At 46.6% G+C, this 14,300-nt stretch overlaps 1 protein-coding gene across 6 annotated transcripts in view; it reads left to right on the forward strand.

Moving 5' to 3' along the window:
- Positions 1-10,459, forward strand: part of BEND5 (BEN domain containing 5) — a 924,018-nt gene extending 913,559 nt beyond the window's left edge. For 5 of the 6 annotated variants that reach the window (XM_068689841.1, XM_068689844.1, XM_068689842.1 and 2 more), the window contains one exon: positions 8,233-10,459. In XM_068689841.1, the coding sequence (XP_068545942.1) occupies positions 8,233-8,356 (124 nt within the window). In that variant the 3' untranslated portion in view covers positions 8,357-10,459. Of the gene's footprint in view, positions 1-225; positions 1,153-8,232 lie in introns of those variants that run through there. The other variant, XM_068689840.1, reaches the window with a different exon arrangement.
- Positions 10,460-14,300: the final 3,841 nt, after the last annotated feature.

The following is a 14,300-nucleotide window of genomic DNA, read 5'->3' on the forward strand; positions in this document are numbered from 1 at the left end:
GCAGAGTACAGCTGCTAAAGTAGGAAAACAGAAATTTTGCAATGCAAAAATTTGCAAATGCAAGTCACCTTGCACACTGCCTGAAGCCTTTGCCCACACCAGCATCGCTCTGTTCTTTCAGTCCTGGCTCATTGACTGTGCAGCAGAGCCGTGCTCCAGCGCAGCGTCAGCAGAGTTCCTCTTGCCTTTCTAACCAACTTTTTTTTTTCTTTTCTTTTCCCTTAGAGCTGCCAGCTGCATGTTTCTGGTTTTCTGGGCAACTGGAGTCCAAATTATAGAAACACTGGGTGCTTACAGCTGTGACTGAGGTTATGGGAGATGGGCTTTGACTGAGGTTATGGGAGCAATACCCTGAGAAACCTCACCTTGCCAGCAGAATATTCTGCAACTCATTTCTGGGCTGGGTTTTCCTTTAGGGGTGTAGGAAAAGAAATTCCTTCCTACATGGGAAACTTTCAATTGCTGCACTGATACACGTGTAAGAAAAGTTCAGAAGATGAATAATTCTAAGAGCAGGCATTTGATGGCATGCAGCAAATAATGCCTGGGGCAGCGCACTGAACAAAAAGAGGACAGAACAAAATATTGACCAGCCCTTCATTAATTGCTGCCTGTCCGTCGTGCCCTGAATGAAGCAGCAGTCTTGTTGAGGAAAAAGTAGGCTGTGATGAGGTAATTAAAGACTGCATCAGAAGGCATATCCGCCAGGAGGTTGAATTAAAATTGCTCTGACAGCCTTTATTCTGGCAATTCCTCCTCTTGCTGCTTGACTTTGCAGCCTTAATGATGATGTATGAGTTCACAGCTGCGTACCCACCTGGATGGAGAGGCCCACGGGGCTGCCCTGTCATCCTCAGAGGCGATGGGAACCATCATCTGCATCACATCGGGTAGAGATGGGGAACATCTTCCCGTGGACAGGCACGGTCTGACAAGGAGGTGCTTCTGCTGGGATAACTCAGTCTTTCACGTTTTCAGCCCCATCTGACACAAAGGAGATGTTTCCAGGGGTTGTGTGGTCTTGCAGGCTCAGGCTGATGCCATCCCAGGGATTTTCTGCTTTGTGGCACATGCTGCGTGGGGGTCCTTCTGTCCCACTGGGTCTGGGATGTTCTTCCCAGTCCCCCCCTTGCTGTCTTTCAGAAAAAATAAATAAATAAATAAATAAAAATCCTCTCTATGCATGAGACATGCCTTCAGGATTTTTGAGGTTTTACTTGCATCTGTCGGTGCTTTCTTTGACCTGGCCACGTCTGAGATGAGAGCTGGGAGTGAAGCCACCTGCCTGCTTTATGTAGATGGCTGCTTCTTGTCATTCTCTAGAGACTCTGTTCGCTGTCATCCCCAGCTCACTTCCTCCAAACTTAAACTGCTGTCTTGTCATCTTTTCCCCCAACATTTTGAGTGAGAAAGCAGTCTTATAAATATGTTGAAAAAAAAAAAAAAAAAAAAGTGGAGCTCCTAGCAAGAATTACGAGTTTTGTCAGGGTAATAGTGATCTAGAACAAATTTTATCTCTGTGCAACTGAGATCCAAAATACTCCAGAGCTTCCAGGGCACAGTAGTGTTGCAATTCTGTGGAAGTGGGGAAAAAAGAAAATCAGGCACCTTTCCCTTTTGCTCGCAACTTCTCTCATACTGAAGATGTAGCTGGCCATCTTTGAGGCATACACCCATCAGGCTCAGGTGACAGGGCATGGGCATGTGTTAATATAGGAAAATAAGCCTCCCAGCCCTGTTAGTAAGCCGGGCTGAATGAAATGTCTGTGTGGGACACCCAAACTACACGTTCTCCAACACATGGGTAAGGAGGCAGCTCAGCCTTCAGCTGCATGTTTCAGTCGCTACTGCTGAGAGCAAGTTCGGTGTCTCATTTTATTTTATTTTATTTTATTTTATTTTATTTTATTTTATTTTATTTTATTTTATTTTATTTTATTTTATTTTATTTTATTTTATTTTATTTTATTTTATTTTATTTCAAAATAAAACTGACTTGGGTCTTCAAAGAGAAGTTCCCCAGAGCAATCCTGAAGACATTAGCAGGTCTGGCCATTTCTCTTGCCCACAGAGGATGCACACAGGCTCTTCACCTCCCCGGGCTACTTGTAACATCAGCACTTCACCCTACTACAGCCTGAGGGTGTACGCTACTGGCAGCGCCTCTTGAATTGTGCAGGCACAGCAAAGTAAATGGTTTATTACCCTTCCTCCAGTGCTGTTCCAGAGGAAGATCAGCAAAACCACTTACAATTTGTAAGGAAAGGAGGAAATGAAGTGAGGGTAGGAAAAAAGTCAGCTGAAAAACCCTCCATCACCAGCCTGGCTCCAAGGGAGGATTGCAACCTGTCTTGGGGATTTTACCAGTTCATGGTCAATGGGTGCCCTATAGCTGTGTCCCTTTTGTAGGGAGAAGTAGACAAGTGGCACCGGACTGAGTTTAAGAGCCTTCCCTGTGTCACTGTCAGGGCTGTTTGGGCCTGCAATGATGCAGGATCCTACCAGCTAGCACAGAAACGCTGCCAAAGCCTGCAGACTGTCTTACCTGGCTCCCTTCGTGTTCAAACAGTGCAAATCTCATATGAGTGTCTAAAAAAAGCCCTGCTTTTTTATCCTCCCACGTTGGCTGGTGCACCTTTACAAGGAAAAAAAAAAAAAAAGCAAAGCAAAAAAAAAAAAAAAGTAAATAAAACTGCTGAGGAGTCAAACAATTTCAATCTGATTTCCAGGGCTGTAAATGGCATTAGTAATGGGAACACCACTATGGTTTAAAGGCAAATTATATGTTTTGCCTCAAAAATTAATTTTTGTTTTTTCCCCCTTCTCTATTGGTAATTATAATCTGTCAGCTCACTCCCACGCACGTCTGCACGTTTTATGCAACTCTTGATACTTGTGGCTGTCGTTACAGAAAGCCTTTCAGGTTTTAAACTGTGACACATTTGCGTGGGTTCAATGAAAAGGATCCATTTGCAGAGTTTGGGGAGATCTGCAGCGCTTGGCCGGCTTCCAGCAGAGGGCTCACCAAAACACCCCATTACAACAATTACCTTGTCAAGCACTTAGGGACCGGAGCACCGGCTGGAAGGATTTCACCCTGGATTTAAGCACAGGCAGTCTAAAGCACATGCAAACAGCCAAATACACTTCGGGCTTGGTTATGCTTTCAGACCATCCCTGAACAAAGGATGTGTAAAAACACACGCCTTCAAGACTGGCCTGGGGAGCCAGCACGCTTGCCCAGCAGGGGAAAATAATCTGCATTACTGCATGAGGTAGACTGGGTCCGTGTTAACAATCCCTTTCAAAATGAAGGTGCTGTCAGCTTGTTTAATTCAATTTTCCCTACCTTAATTTACTTTTGGAAATGAGCTAAATGAATGAATTGAATTATGGCTACTTTAACTCTGGAGGAGCATATCCACATAGGAGCTTACTGTGGTTTCACTAATCAGCTTTACGTTTACACCCTAAATGTATTTGGATTAGCTCTCCTGGGTATCCTCACGTAGATATGCCTAGACGTACCCACCTGCTTTTCTCTTTCTTCCTTGGGCTTGCAGCTCTGAGGAAGCCAGGGCTCAGTAAGCAGATTTACAGCATCTGTGTTATTTCAAGCCTCACCCCTGTGTGGACTCTCCCTGTTTCCACAGAGCAGGGCAGCGCACTCCACTTCGAAAGCACGGAGAGCTGCTACGTGTCGGATGGGTTGACTTGGGTAATGTCTGGTGTACATAGCATGTTAATCCCAATGTCATATTTCTAATTTGAATTTAAGAGAGTCATTTTCTGCTAGCATCTCGTCAGGTGAATGCAATGCATTATTCTCCTTAGAATATAGGAGGATGTGGGAAAAGAAGAAACCTCTTATCTTCTTTTCAGCTTTCTGCTTCAGGGTCAGTAAAGATACACAACTATGGCTGGGTCTGAGCCATGTGCATTACTTGTAATTATGACTACTTCTCCTTCCCCTGTGTGAAAATGTGGTCCCAGTTACAGGCGAATCATTCCTGCCTCCACGCAGTGTCCTTGAGAGGAAGGTGTGCCTCGCTGTGGCGAGCTGGGGAGGGAGGGCAGGAACAGAGGGATGGAGGACAAATAGCAGGATCCCCTCAGTGGCACAGGGAGAGACACCTGCAAACTCTCCCGAGGAGCAGACTCAAATACGATGCCTTCTCTATAAGCAGCGTGGAGCAATCCCTGCATTCAGAAAAGTATGGACCCAGTGAGACTGCCAGGTAGCTTTGGGATTCCCCATGCACCAAACCAGTGGGCTTTGCATGGCCCAGAAATCATAATCTGCTGTATGGGTGGCCATCTGGCAAATCTGTATCTGTGCTCGCTTTCTGGAAATAGGCACTGGTGATTGCTCAAAGAAAAAAAAAAAAAAAATCAAGCCTGCAGTAATGGCTGAGGATTTCTGACCTTTGCTCTAACATTGTAAATTTGTTTTTATAGCTTCTAATTGGCCTTGCTTTGGAGCACGCACATTATCTAACTGCCAGGGTACTGGCTGTCATTATCTGCTGGGCCATTTGATTTGCGTTTTTTACGTTTGAAACTTGTCAGACAATCCCAGAAAATACTGCGCTCTCCTTGCAGTGTCAAATACGGGCCCGGTTAATTGTGCATCCCTGAGAGCGAAGCGTTTGAAGTAATCAGGCATTGATTGTTTAGCTGAGATGGCTGCCCATCTGCAACGGAACCGCCGCTCCTCCGGATGGAGGGGAACGTGTAAAAATTAGATCAGCAGATACATGACAGCAACCAGATTTCTTGGTTTCAGGGATCAGAGGTTGGCCATTTCCCAGCCCTGATGATTCATTTTTGATCCCACTCACGTGGCTCGAATAACCTCGTTTTCTCCTCCCTTTGCAGTTTAAGCACAGAGTCCTCTTCTGTTTTGGCCCCCTTTAATATGCTAGCTGCTAAGTCCCTAATTAAAATCTGTTGTTCCCCACATCAACATGCTTCACCAGGTGGGAGCTAAAGTCAAGAAACGTATGTGTGAAAGAGCTCAAAATGCCAGAAGGTCACAAGTGTGCTTGGGGGCTGTGAGAGTCCTCACCTGCTCTGGGGCAGCGGCTTTGTAAACCTCAGCTCATCTAAAACATCAGCCAGGTTTGTCAGTCTGCTGATTCATTGTAAAACCTATAAGGTTTAAGTTTTCCTAGCAATTAAAAATGCTGATAAAATTGTTTTAGAGGCGAACATGGGAAGTGTGTTTGGTGAAAACATTTTTGGGGCTTGTCTTGATGGGCTGAGAGAGCTAAAGCAAGCAACATCCCCATTTTGCAGAATGTGGAGAAGAAGAAAAAAAAAAAAAAACATCAGTGGAAACACCAACACGCTAGGCCTCAATATGAGCTATGCTTCTGCTGTATTTAGATAGAAGCAATTTTGCTGTTGAAATCAGAGGTTGGCATTTTTTCCCATGGGTTCCGTAACTCAAAATTATGTTGAGATCAAGCACATAGTGGTTTTTTTTTAGCAGTAAAGGTGAATGTATTCAGATTATTCAAGTGGTGATTTTTTGGATGTACAATTAGTTGACTGTGAGATGTGGTATAAATTTGGTATTGTAATTGCTATGCCTCTGAGATTTCAATTTGCAAAACAGTTTGCATGGCTGCAAGATTAACTGTTGTATGTGCGATGAGCTCGCAGCAGAGCTGCGATCTGATCATGACTGTCTGTCAATTGGCTGTGCATCCAAAAATCACTGCCACGAGAACCTGGTGTGAACAGAGTGCTTGATACTCATGATGCTTCCGTTCAGTGAATGCTTGGATGTCTGCTAAAAAAGGGCAGTGTCTAAAAATCCCACCTGTAAGTGCTGCTGGTTAAGTAAGGTTTGCTTTTTTTGTTGTTACCTGGATGATGAAAAAGGAGGTATAAGACCCATTTTTCTCCTCTTTGCATGTTTTTATGTTGTTCCTTCTCTTGTAGAGAGGAGATGCGTTGGGTTGCCTTTCTGGGAAGGAGGTTCAGCAGTGATGCTCTCGTGCTCTGTAGGAGTGCGCGCAGGGAAATCAGTGCCTCTGTAGGGGTGAGCCCTGCCCAGACGGTGCTGCTCCTCCATGGGGCATGGGCAGGTTGTCAGCAGTGACAGGGGCAGCCCCAGGGCAGGGGACGGGCTGACAGACGTGCCTCCCTATGTTCTGCAGGATTCTCTGGTCCACAGCTGCTGCCACGTTTGGGTCTCCAGCGTCATCTAGGAACTTGTCAATGTAATTATACACAGCACCAGAGAAAGCGCTTGTTCTCACTTCTCTGTGCCTCTCAGGTCTCCCTCCCAGGGTCCTAATTTATTTATTTTTGTCTCAGTGTTTATCTCTTCAAAATACCACTGTGCCGTAGGTTGGTGATCGAGCTGTGGAGATGCAGCGGATGCTGAACTGGTGGCAGCTGTGACAGCAGCGGGGAGGGGAGGGCTGGTGGAGCAAAGCCCCCTTAGCCTTGTGCCCCAGCGGTCCCTACATTATTACAATTCTTTTCAAATACATTTTTAAACCTCTTACTGCAAATAAAAGCAGAAGCACTGACAAACACATCTGCATGGGGGGAAGGCAGGCAGCAATGTGTCGCAGCAGCAGGAAGGTTCAGAGGCACCCAGTTCCCTGAGTGATTTGGGGTGGAGCGATTGGGGAACCTGATTTCCACCTCAGCTCTTTTCACTGAAGTGTTTCTGCTTCCGTACGGGTTTGTACAACACTGAGCACCAGCCGGGTTTGGGGCTCCAGCTGCTGCGGCAGGCTCAGATTAGGAGGTTAGGAGGGAGTCTCTCCTCCAAGTTAGGAGGGATGTCTCCTCTCCACTTGCCTCCTGCCATAGCAGCCGGGGTGAATGAACAAAACCAGCAGCATTGGGGGCTGCTGGCAGGGCCGGGAGCTGCTCCTTGGCTCCTGCACCCACCTCAGAGGCACCTTTGCAGCTCCGGTGTGACCTGACAGTGCTGCAAGGCAAAGGGCCTTAGCAGTTAGATGGACAGACAGACAGACAGGCTGAGGCTGCCCGCTTGTCTGTGCCTGTCACTGCTGCGAAACACAACTGGCAGGAGCCGGAGGGTGGCGAGAGAGCTGGGATGTGATACGGAGGATTTTAATTAAGGCCTTTAAGCAACGAGGCTATGTAAGTAAACAGAATAGAAATGCTACAGAATTAATGGATAATAAAGGCTAGAGATTTCCTTAAAGTAGCAAACATCCAGCGTGCACGCTGTAAACACACCCCAGCAGCACTTTGTCTGGGAAACCCGCGGTGATTTCAGGAGCCAAGGCTGCACAGAGAAGGTGTCTGCTGCCCCGGACAAGCTGAGGGAAGCCACGGAGCTGTGCTGAGCTCAGTCCTCAGCCCCAGAACTCCTGGGGCAGTGCTGCAAGAGTATTTTGTATTTCGTGTAACTCTGCCCCTCAGAGGTCAGCAGATAACCCCCAGTGCTCTGCTCGGACAGCAGCCCACCAGGGGCTGGAAGTGCCAGGCCCCAGACAACAGTAATGGCTGCAGATTTCAATTAGATACTAGATACTTTAGATACTAGGATTTAATGGGCATGGTGAAACAGCCAGGCTCTTTGAGCACACTGGTTTGGATGGGTGCTCCCCAGCCATGTGGCAGGAGTCTGGGGGCATCAGGGCCTGTGGACTGTGAGCTGCCCTGGCAGTGGGGGCAGCGCAGAGGTGAGCACACCTGGGAACCCAGCTGTCCTGTTAATGGTATCTGCCCCAGGAGGAAGTATTCACACTGATACAAGGGGTGTTACTTGGGGGAAATGATGTGTTGGACTGTGCACTTAGTCACATGGTCTGAACTTGGGTAGACCTGTGCGGTGTCAAGAGTTGGACTTGATGATCCTTAAGGGTCCCTTCCAACTCAGGATATTCTATGATTCTATGATTCTATGAAATGTTTCAGGAGCGTGGGGGCTGCAGTGAGCTGTAGGAGCTTTAGCCTAAAGGGAAGCAGTGGGGCCCATCTCTTGGAGAGCTCAGAGCTGGTGCAAAGCCCTTGAAGTCTCCTGGAAGGACTAACCCTGCTCTGACCAAAGGGACGTGGGCCCAGCTGGTCTTTAACCACCTCCAATTTCTCTCGAGTTGCCAAAGCCTTGTTGCAGACATGCTTCCCTGTGAGATTTACACATGGTGGCTCCTCGGAGCTCAGCCCATGCGCGGCTAAACTGCTGGGGGAGCAGCACAGCATCTCACAACATCTCTCTTTCTCTTCCTTTGGCAGGAAAGAAAAGGAGCCGCTTTTTAAAGGCACTACCCCGCAGGGTCAAGGGACCGGCCACGTCGGCAGCAAGCTGGAGAAGAGGAGCCAGACACATCCAAAGGACCAGTCTCTCCCCACGCAATGAGAGGGGAGAAGAAGAAAGAGAGGAGAAGAGGGATGGTCTGTGGGGTGAGGAGGAGGAGTGCGGCTGGGGCTGGAACTGCTGATGTTTCTCTTTTTTTTTTTTTTTTTTTTCCCAGATAAGTATTTCTAAGATAACAAATAGTCCAAGGGGGAAAGAGGGAGAGGGAAATTAGCTAGAAATTTTACCATTGATTCTTTTTTATTTATAGATGGTAAATCAATTTCAGACTTTTTTTTTCCCCCTCATCTCTGGGAAAATAAAGAGTGACCCGATAGATTTAGAGAAATCATTTGCAGTGGCTGAAAAGCTATTTGTTACAATGAGAAAGCCTCCCCTTCCTCCACCAGCCTCTCCTGCTCTCTTTAAAGGGGTAATCCATACGATGAGCAAATGAGGGAGTCCTGGCTCCCCTGCTGCCCCGTGTGATGTCTCCTCTTTTAGTGTCAGGCTCAGAAGCTTTTATGCCAATTGCATGCAGTAGCCCAGTTAGCTTGCATTAAGAGAGCCTGATAAATAGCTTCTGGGAGTCAGGCAGGCGCTCCTCGATGTGCCGTTTATCATCCGCTGCATGGCTAGGTTTTTTGCTCTTCTATCAGATCATCTGAGGGAAGTGGTCATATGAGAAATGTTCCTGATGTCACCTGTCAGGCTGCAGGCATGAAACTCACTGCAAGACCTGTCTAACAGGCAGAAGCCATGGTCCTCCAGCAATAACTGGTCGGGGTCTAGAAGGACTGGACTTCCCAAAAGATTTATGACTGAGACGGTGTCAGCTAGGGGTAGTGCTGAAAGGGATGAACCAATGATGTTGTGCTGCTGTTGTAAATCTCAGGTGGAACGTCACAATCATCCCATTGCATGGACAGCAAGTGCTATGTCTGCTTGAAGCCACTGTCATCAGGCAGCCTTGTCTCCTGTCTTGTGTGACTTACTGGAAACATTTGTCAAAGATGTGGATTTGAAGTGCAGTGCCAGTGGTTCTCAGACTGGAGAGTAAAAGAGTGTGACTGGGAGGGGGTTGGAAGTACCTCTTGGGATGAAAAGGGACAGTGTACTTAGAAGTACTGGTTTGGAGAAGAGAAGATAGTGAGACCCAGTGGCTAGGAAGGGAAAGGATGAGCCAGGATGGGGTTGGAGAGGTGAAGGACTGAATGAGCTCTCCTTTGTGTGGGGTGCTTTGGGGTGCTTTTGTGTGGGGTGGCCTTGAAGAAGTAGCAGTCCCAGACATTCCTTTCTCTAGTGAAAGACCAAGGTTGGTTACTCCTCTTCTCTTTCCCAGGACTTGAGCTTTATGATCGAGGAGAAGGGACAGAGTCAGCTGGGCCCTCGTCTTACAGGTATTACAAAGAGCTACCTGAAAGCAGCCTGGGTTGCATACATGCAGCCAGGAAGCCAGTAGGCCCTCAGATGTGCTCATCTGTCTTTGAATCCTGTGTCTGTACCATTGTCACGATGGATGGGGAAGGGCAAGCTACTCAGGATCTGACAAAACTTGAGCTGATTGTGTCTGTGCATTTGCCAGCTGTTTGCTGGGCTTTTGTTAGTGAAGTTTCTCTCTGATAAGGCGAATTTGGCTGAAAACAAGCAAGAGGTATCTCACCGAAAGGAGAATGATTTTAAACACCAAACAAACCTGATATTGTCAGTCTTTCAAGGTGAGGGGGTTAAACTGTGAGCATTTTAGGTAGAATAAAATGCCCTCTTGTGATGAATTCCAAGGCATCCAAAAGGCACTGTGCTGGCTTTCTGTCTCCAAGAGGAGAGTAATGAATAGCAGTGACAGTACGATAATTAAAATGACCTCTTGGAGATATGGATTAGAAGGTATGCAGAAGGGGGATAAGTTCTCCTTTGAATTAATCTAGTGTTAATTTATGACTATCGTTGGGTTTTATAGGTTTTGAAGGGAAGACTTTCAAAGTTGGTTTACTGGGGGAGAAATGTTCCTTTTGTGCATTCATTGGGAAAACATTTGCAGAATTCTTTATTATTTATTTTTGAATGGTTCTATATATACATATGCATATATATAATGAGAATTTCAGGTATTTGCTTAGCAACTAAAGGATTTACTCTAGAATTATGAATAAAGTAATAAAAGCAGCTGTGGGATGTGTGTGTTATTTCACATCCATTTCTTCTTCCCTAATAGTCCCCAGAGTCACTTTGAAACCAAGAAGAGGACAAGCTGATTCTGGGAAGCCCTTGGGCAGCCCTGCTATCAGGTGTCAGAGATTCCTGCCATCTGCCTTGTCAGCCTTTTAAGTTCAGATTTAATAACGGGATTTTCCTGAAATCGTTGTCTCTGCTTCTTAATTGTCTCCTGTCACCCATATCTACTCCAGAGCCTGCAATTTTCAACTTTCAGTAGAGACCTAATGCAGAATTCTCATCTCTACCGGAGATGCTTCCCTTCTGCCGAGATATCCCAAGCTTCTAGTCGGATAGAAGGGACAGATTGGAGACAGTTACCCATATGGGAAATGATGACATCCCATTTGTCAACTCCCATGTTGGTAACCTTCTTCCCATCCTCTCCACCTGCCTAGCAATACCATAACATCCAAACATAAGGTTATCTGCCAAGAGCATCTGCCTTGCTCGTCAGCCGGGCAGCGTGCCCGTTCTGGAGCCCACCCTCCCCATCCTTGTTCCAGCACGTTGTGTTCAAAGTCTTTGCTCTCGCGTTTCACTCCTGTCTCAGTTTGTCTCCCACACCGTCTGGTCCGCTAGCAGCCCCAGCTGCCCAACCCATCTTTCCACCTTGACATCCCTACTGTGTCCCCTCTGAACCCTACAAAGTGAATCTATAGGATATTCTCCAGAGACTCACCCCTGCTTTTGTGGTTCACCAGTAAAGTGTGCTTCTTGAAAGCCCTCCCTGACCAGCTGGGGATGGGAGCCTTCACTGTTGGCTCACATGATGAGGGCTTGCACATCTGTGGGGCAGAGCGTGTGATGTGCACATGCCATTTTACAAATTCTTGGGGATGATCATGGGAGGTGAAAGTATGAAGCATTCAGCACCCAGTCTCTAGTTTAGTTTCCCCCACGTGAACACTGAGGTCCTTATCTACCATCTGAGCAGACAGATACCACTTCAGAGCCTTCTAGCCTGCCAGCTGGCATGGTTGGATCCTTGTCTTCCCAGATAAGCAGATCTGTGTATCAGACGTAAGTAATGCACGTTGTACGATCAACAAGTAATTCTTTCCTAGTCTCTCATGTCAAGTTCAAGGTAAGGCAATATCAGGGATTTTGAAAGTTTCAGATACCAATACACGGCCAAAATTGGGTGTCTGACTTGTCAGAAATGAATTTACTTTCCAGAACAAATGCGTGTGTTTATCTGAGCCCACGTGGTGGGCTCTTCTTGTGGGGAGACCAAAGCCCTGTTGCACTGCCCTGCCTCTCCTGCTCTCTGCCTGGGGAGTTGGAGGGCCCTCCCTTGGAGGAGGAACAATGAGTTTACTTTTCTTTGCACAGGACTGGGGCATGAATATTAAAGTACTGAAATTAACTTGTTTTCTGTGCATTCTGCTCTCCTGACAAGAAAATCCTGCTACAAACCCCCACGCAGGCAGTCTAACTGCATTGAATTGGACCCTCGCTGTGAGGGGATTATATATTCTGATTGGGGCTGCGTTTGCAATTATTTTCTCTGCCACACCAAAGACCTTTACTGCAGAGCTGCAAACCAGTTATAGGAACATGAAATGCTTTGACTTCTTCACTAGGGAAACATTAATCCAATCACAGGTTATGTCCATTACAGACTATGGCAATATTGTATACAGGAATTCCCGGGAGAAGGTTCTACAAAAATTGGAATCTCTCTATAACCATGTTATGAGATTTACTGGTGTGGATAAAATGGGCAGAGTTAAAATTACCAGGCTGGCTATCTCTAAAAGACAGGTGAAGTCTGCTGGCTATCATTGCTTCATAATATTACAAATGGAAAAGCCCTGAAGTAATTGAATAACACATCTGCAGAAAAAACCTTGTGAACTGCTATAACCTGAAGATAGACTGCAAGGAAACAATGTATGTACAGCACCTGGTTAAAAGGAAAAAGATGCTTTCCTTACCTGGTGCAGGAAGATATCATAAATGTAGATACAGACTCTCTCTCTGGCTCCTGTATTATATGTTCGTGTGCTTTATAAATGTGTGTGTGTGTGTGTGTGTCTATCTCCTTTTCACATAAACTAAGTTAAACCAGTTTCCTCTTCAGCCTGAAGCACAGTGCTGGATGGTAATGATTCATAAGCAGAGCTCGCTGTGCCTCCTTTTGTACTGGAGGCTGCTAAAAACATTTGGCATGGCTAGTGAAGGAGCTGATTTTTGTCCCCTTAAAGTCTCTCTGTCCTCGCACAGAAAGAGATTTCAAAGTACTTTGCAGGAGTTGATTAAGGTTTTTCCCTGTGCTTTAGTACCGGTATGCAGTGGGCCATAGCGCCAGGTTAACAGCAGAGAGCAACTTCATGGGGTCTCTGCAAGGCCGGGACACAGTGTAAATGTGAACCTTTCAGAGGGCAAGGATGGCCCAGAGCCTGCTGACTTGCTCAGTACCTCTGTGTAAACACAACTGGGCCATCGTCAGGCATGGAAGAGCCTGGAAGGCTTCCTGCAGCCACAGGCTGCCATCCCAGCAGAGGGGACCATCATCTCAGCTCTTCCCCTGGAGGTAAGTGCACTGTGGCCTGCATGTTTGTGGTGCGTGAGAGGGGATTTCAACTCAGACACGGTACATCCTTCTGCTACATCCTCCCCTGGTTCCGCCTGGGCCTGCAGGAGCCCCTCTCATCACTCATGTTCTGCCCCATCTGGTGCTCCGAGCAGAGATCCAAGGGCATCCGATGGGAGCTGCACCGCAGCAGTATGGCAGCCAGGGGTTGTCAGAGCTGGTTAATTCAGGGAACTGGGATTTATTGCACATTTCCTGCGCCTCTCCATGGCAGACTAACACACTCAGAAGGAAGATAATGCGTTTGAGAGAGCGAATCTGGAGGGGTTTGAATCCTCCTGTGATGGGAGCACAAGGGAGGCTGAGCTCATGGGCACTGATCAGTGATGTACTTTAAAAAGATTTGAAATCAGGGCCTCTTTTTTCATAAAATTGTTCATTAAAGAAGTTATTTATCATTAAAAACATTTGTTAAATATTAGAAAATATGTTAAAATGTTGCTTTTCCAGTAAGGATTGAACTTTACTCTCTGGAAATAGTGGAAATAGAAACCACCCAGCTCTAACTTAAGCAGCAGCATCAAGCGCCTGGGTGTATGAAGGAAGATTTTCTTACCAGCCAGTGTTTGGAAGATCAATAAAGAGCTACAGCAACTTTTGCCACTGGGGAAGAAGTCTTTCTCACAGTCAGAAGGGAGCCAATATCCTCCTGTGATCCCCCACTGCATGCACAAAATTATACTGAGGGTAAGGAGTCCCCTGTTCATTTTGCACATTTAGCGCTGTTACACTGGGTGCCTTCAGCCAAAGCGGCCTGAGCAAATGCTGGGGATCTGTACGCATTTCCCTTTGGTGCTAGGTGAAGGCAGGCAATTTTTTGGTTCCACTCCCTGGCTGTACCACGGAGACTACTGGGGATTTTTCTGCAGCATTTACGCCCCATTTCAAGGAAGAATGAAGGAATTTCTAGAGGTGTTTTTTGTTTGTTTGTTTGTTCGTTTTTTGTTTGTTTGTTTGTTTGTTTGTTTTTAAGGTCCTTTGTTACCCTCATTATGGGATGCATTTGGGAGATGCCACCTTACTGAGCTGTGCTGCAGTAAATGCAGAGGCTGCTGGCTCTTGTTCGCTTTGCTGAATGCTGAGTGCGGTCCTTGGTGGGGAAGTTATTTTCTGGCAAATCCGTGTTGTGCTCAGCGCTTTCATTTCTTCCTCCCCTGAGGCAGATTCCTTTCCCTCTTGGTTGGTCACAGCTCT

This window comes from Anas acuta, chromosome 8 (assembly GCF_963932015.1).
Source record: "Anas acuta chromosome 8, bAnaAcu1.1, whole genome shotgun sequence".
NCBI classification, from domain to species: domain Eukaryota; kingdom Metazoa; phylum Chordata; class Aves; order Anseriformes; family Anatidae; genus Anas; species Anas acuta.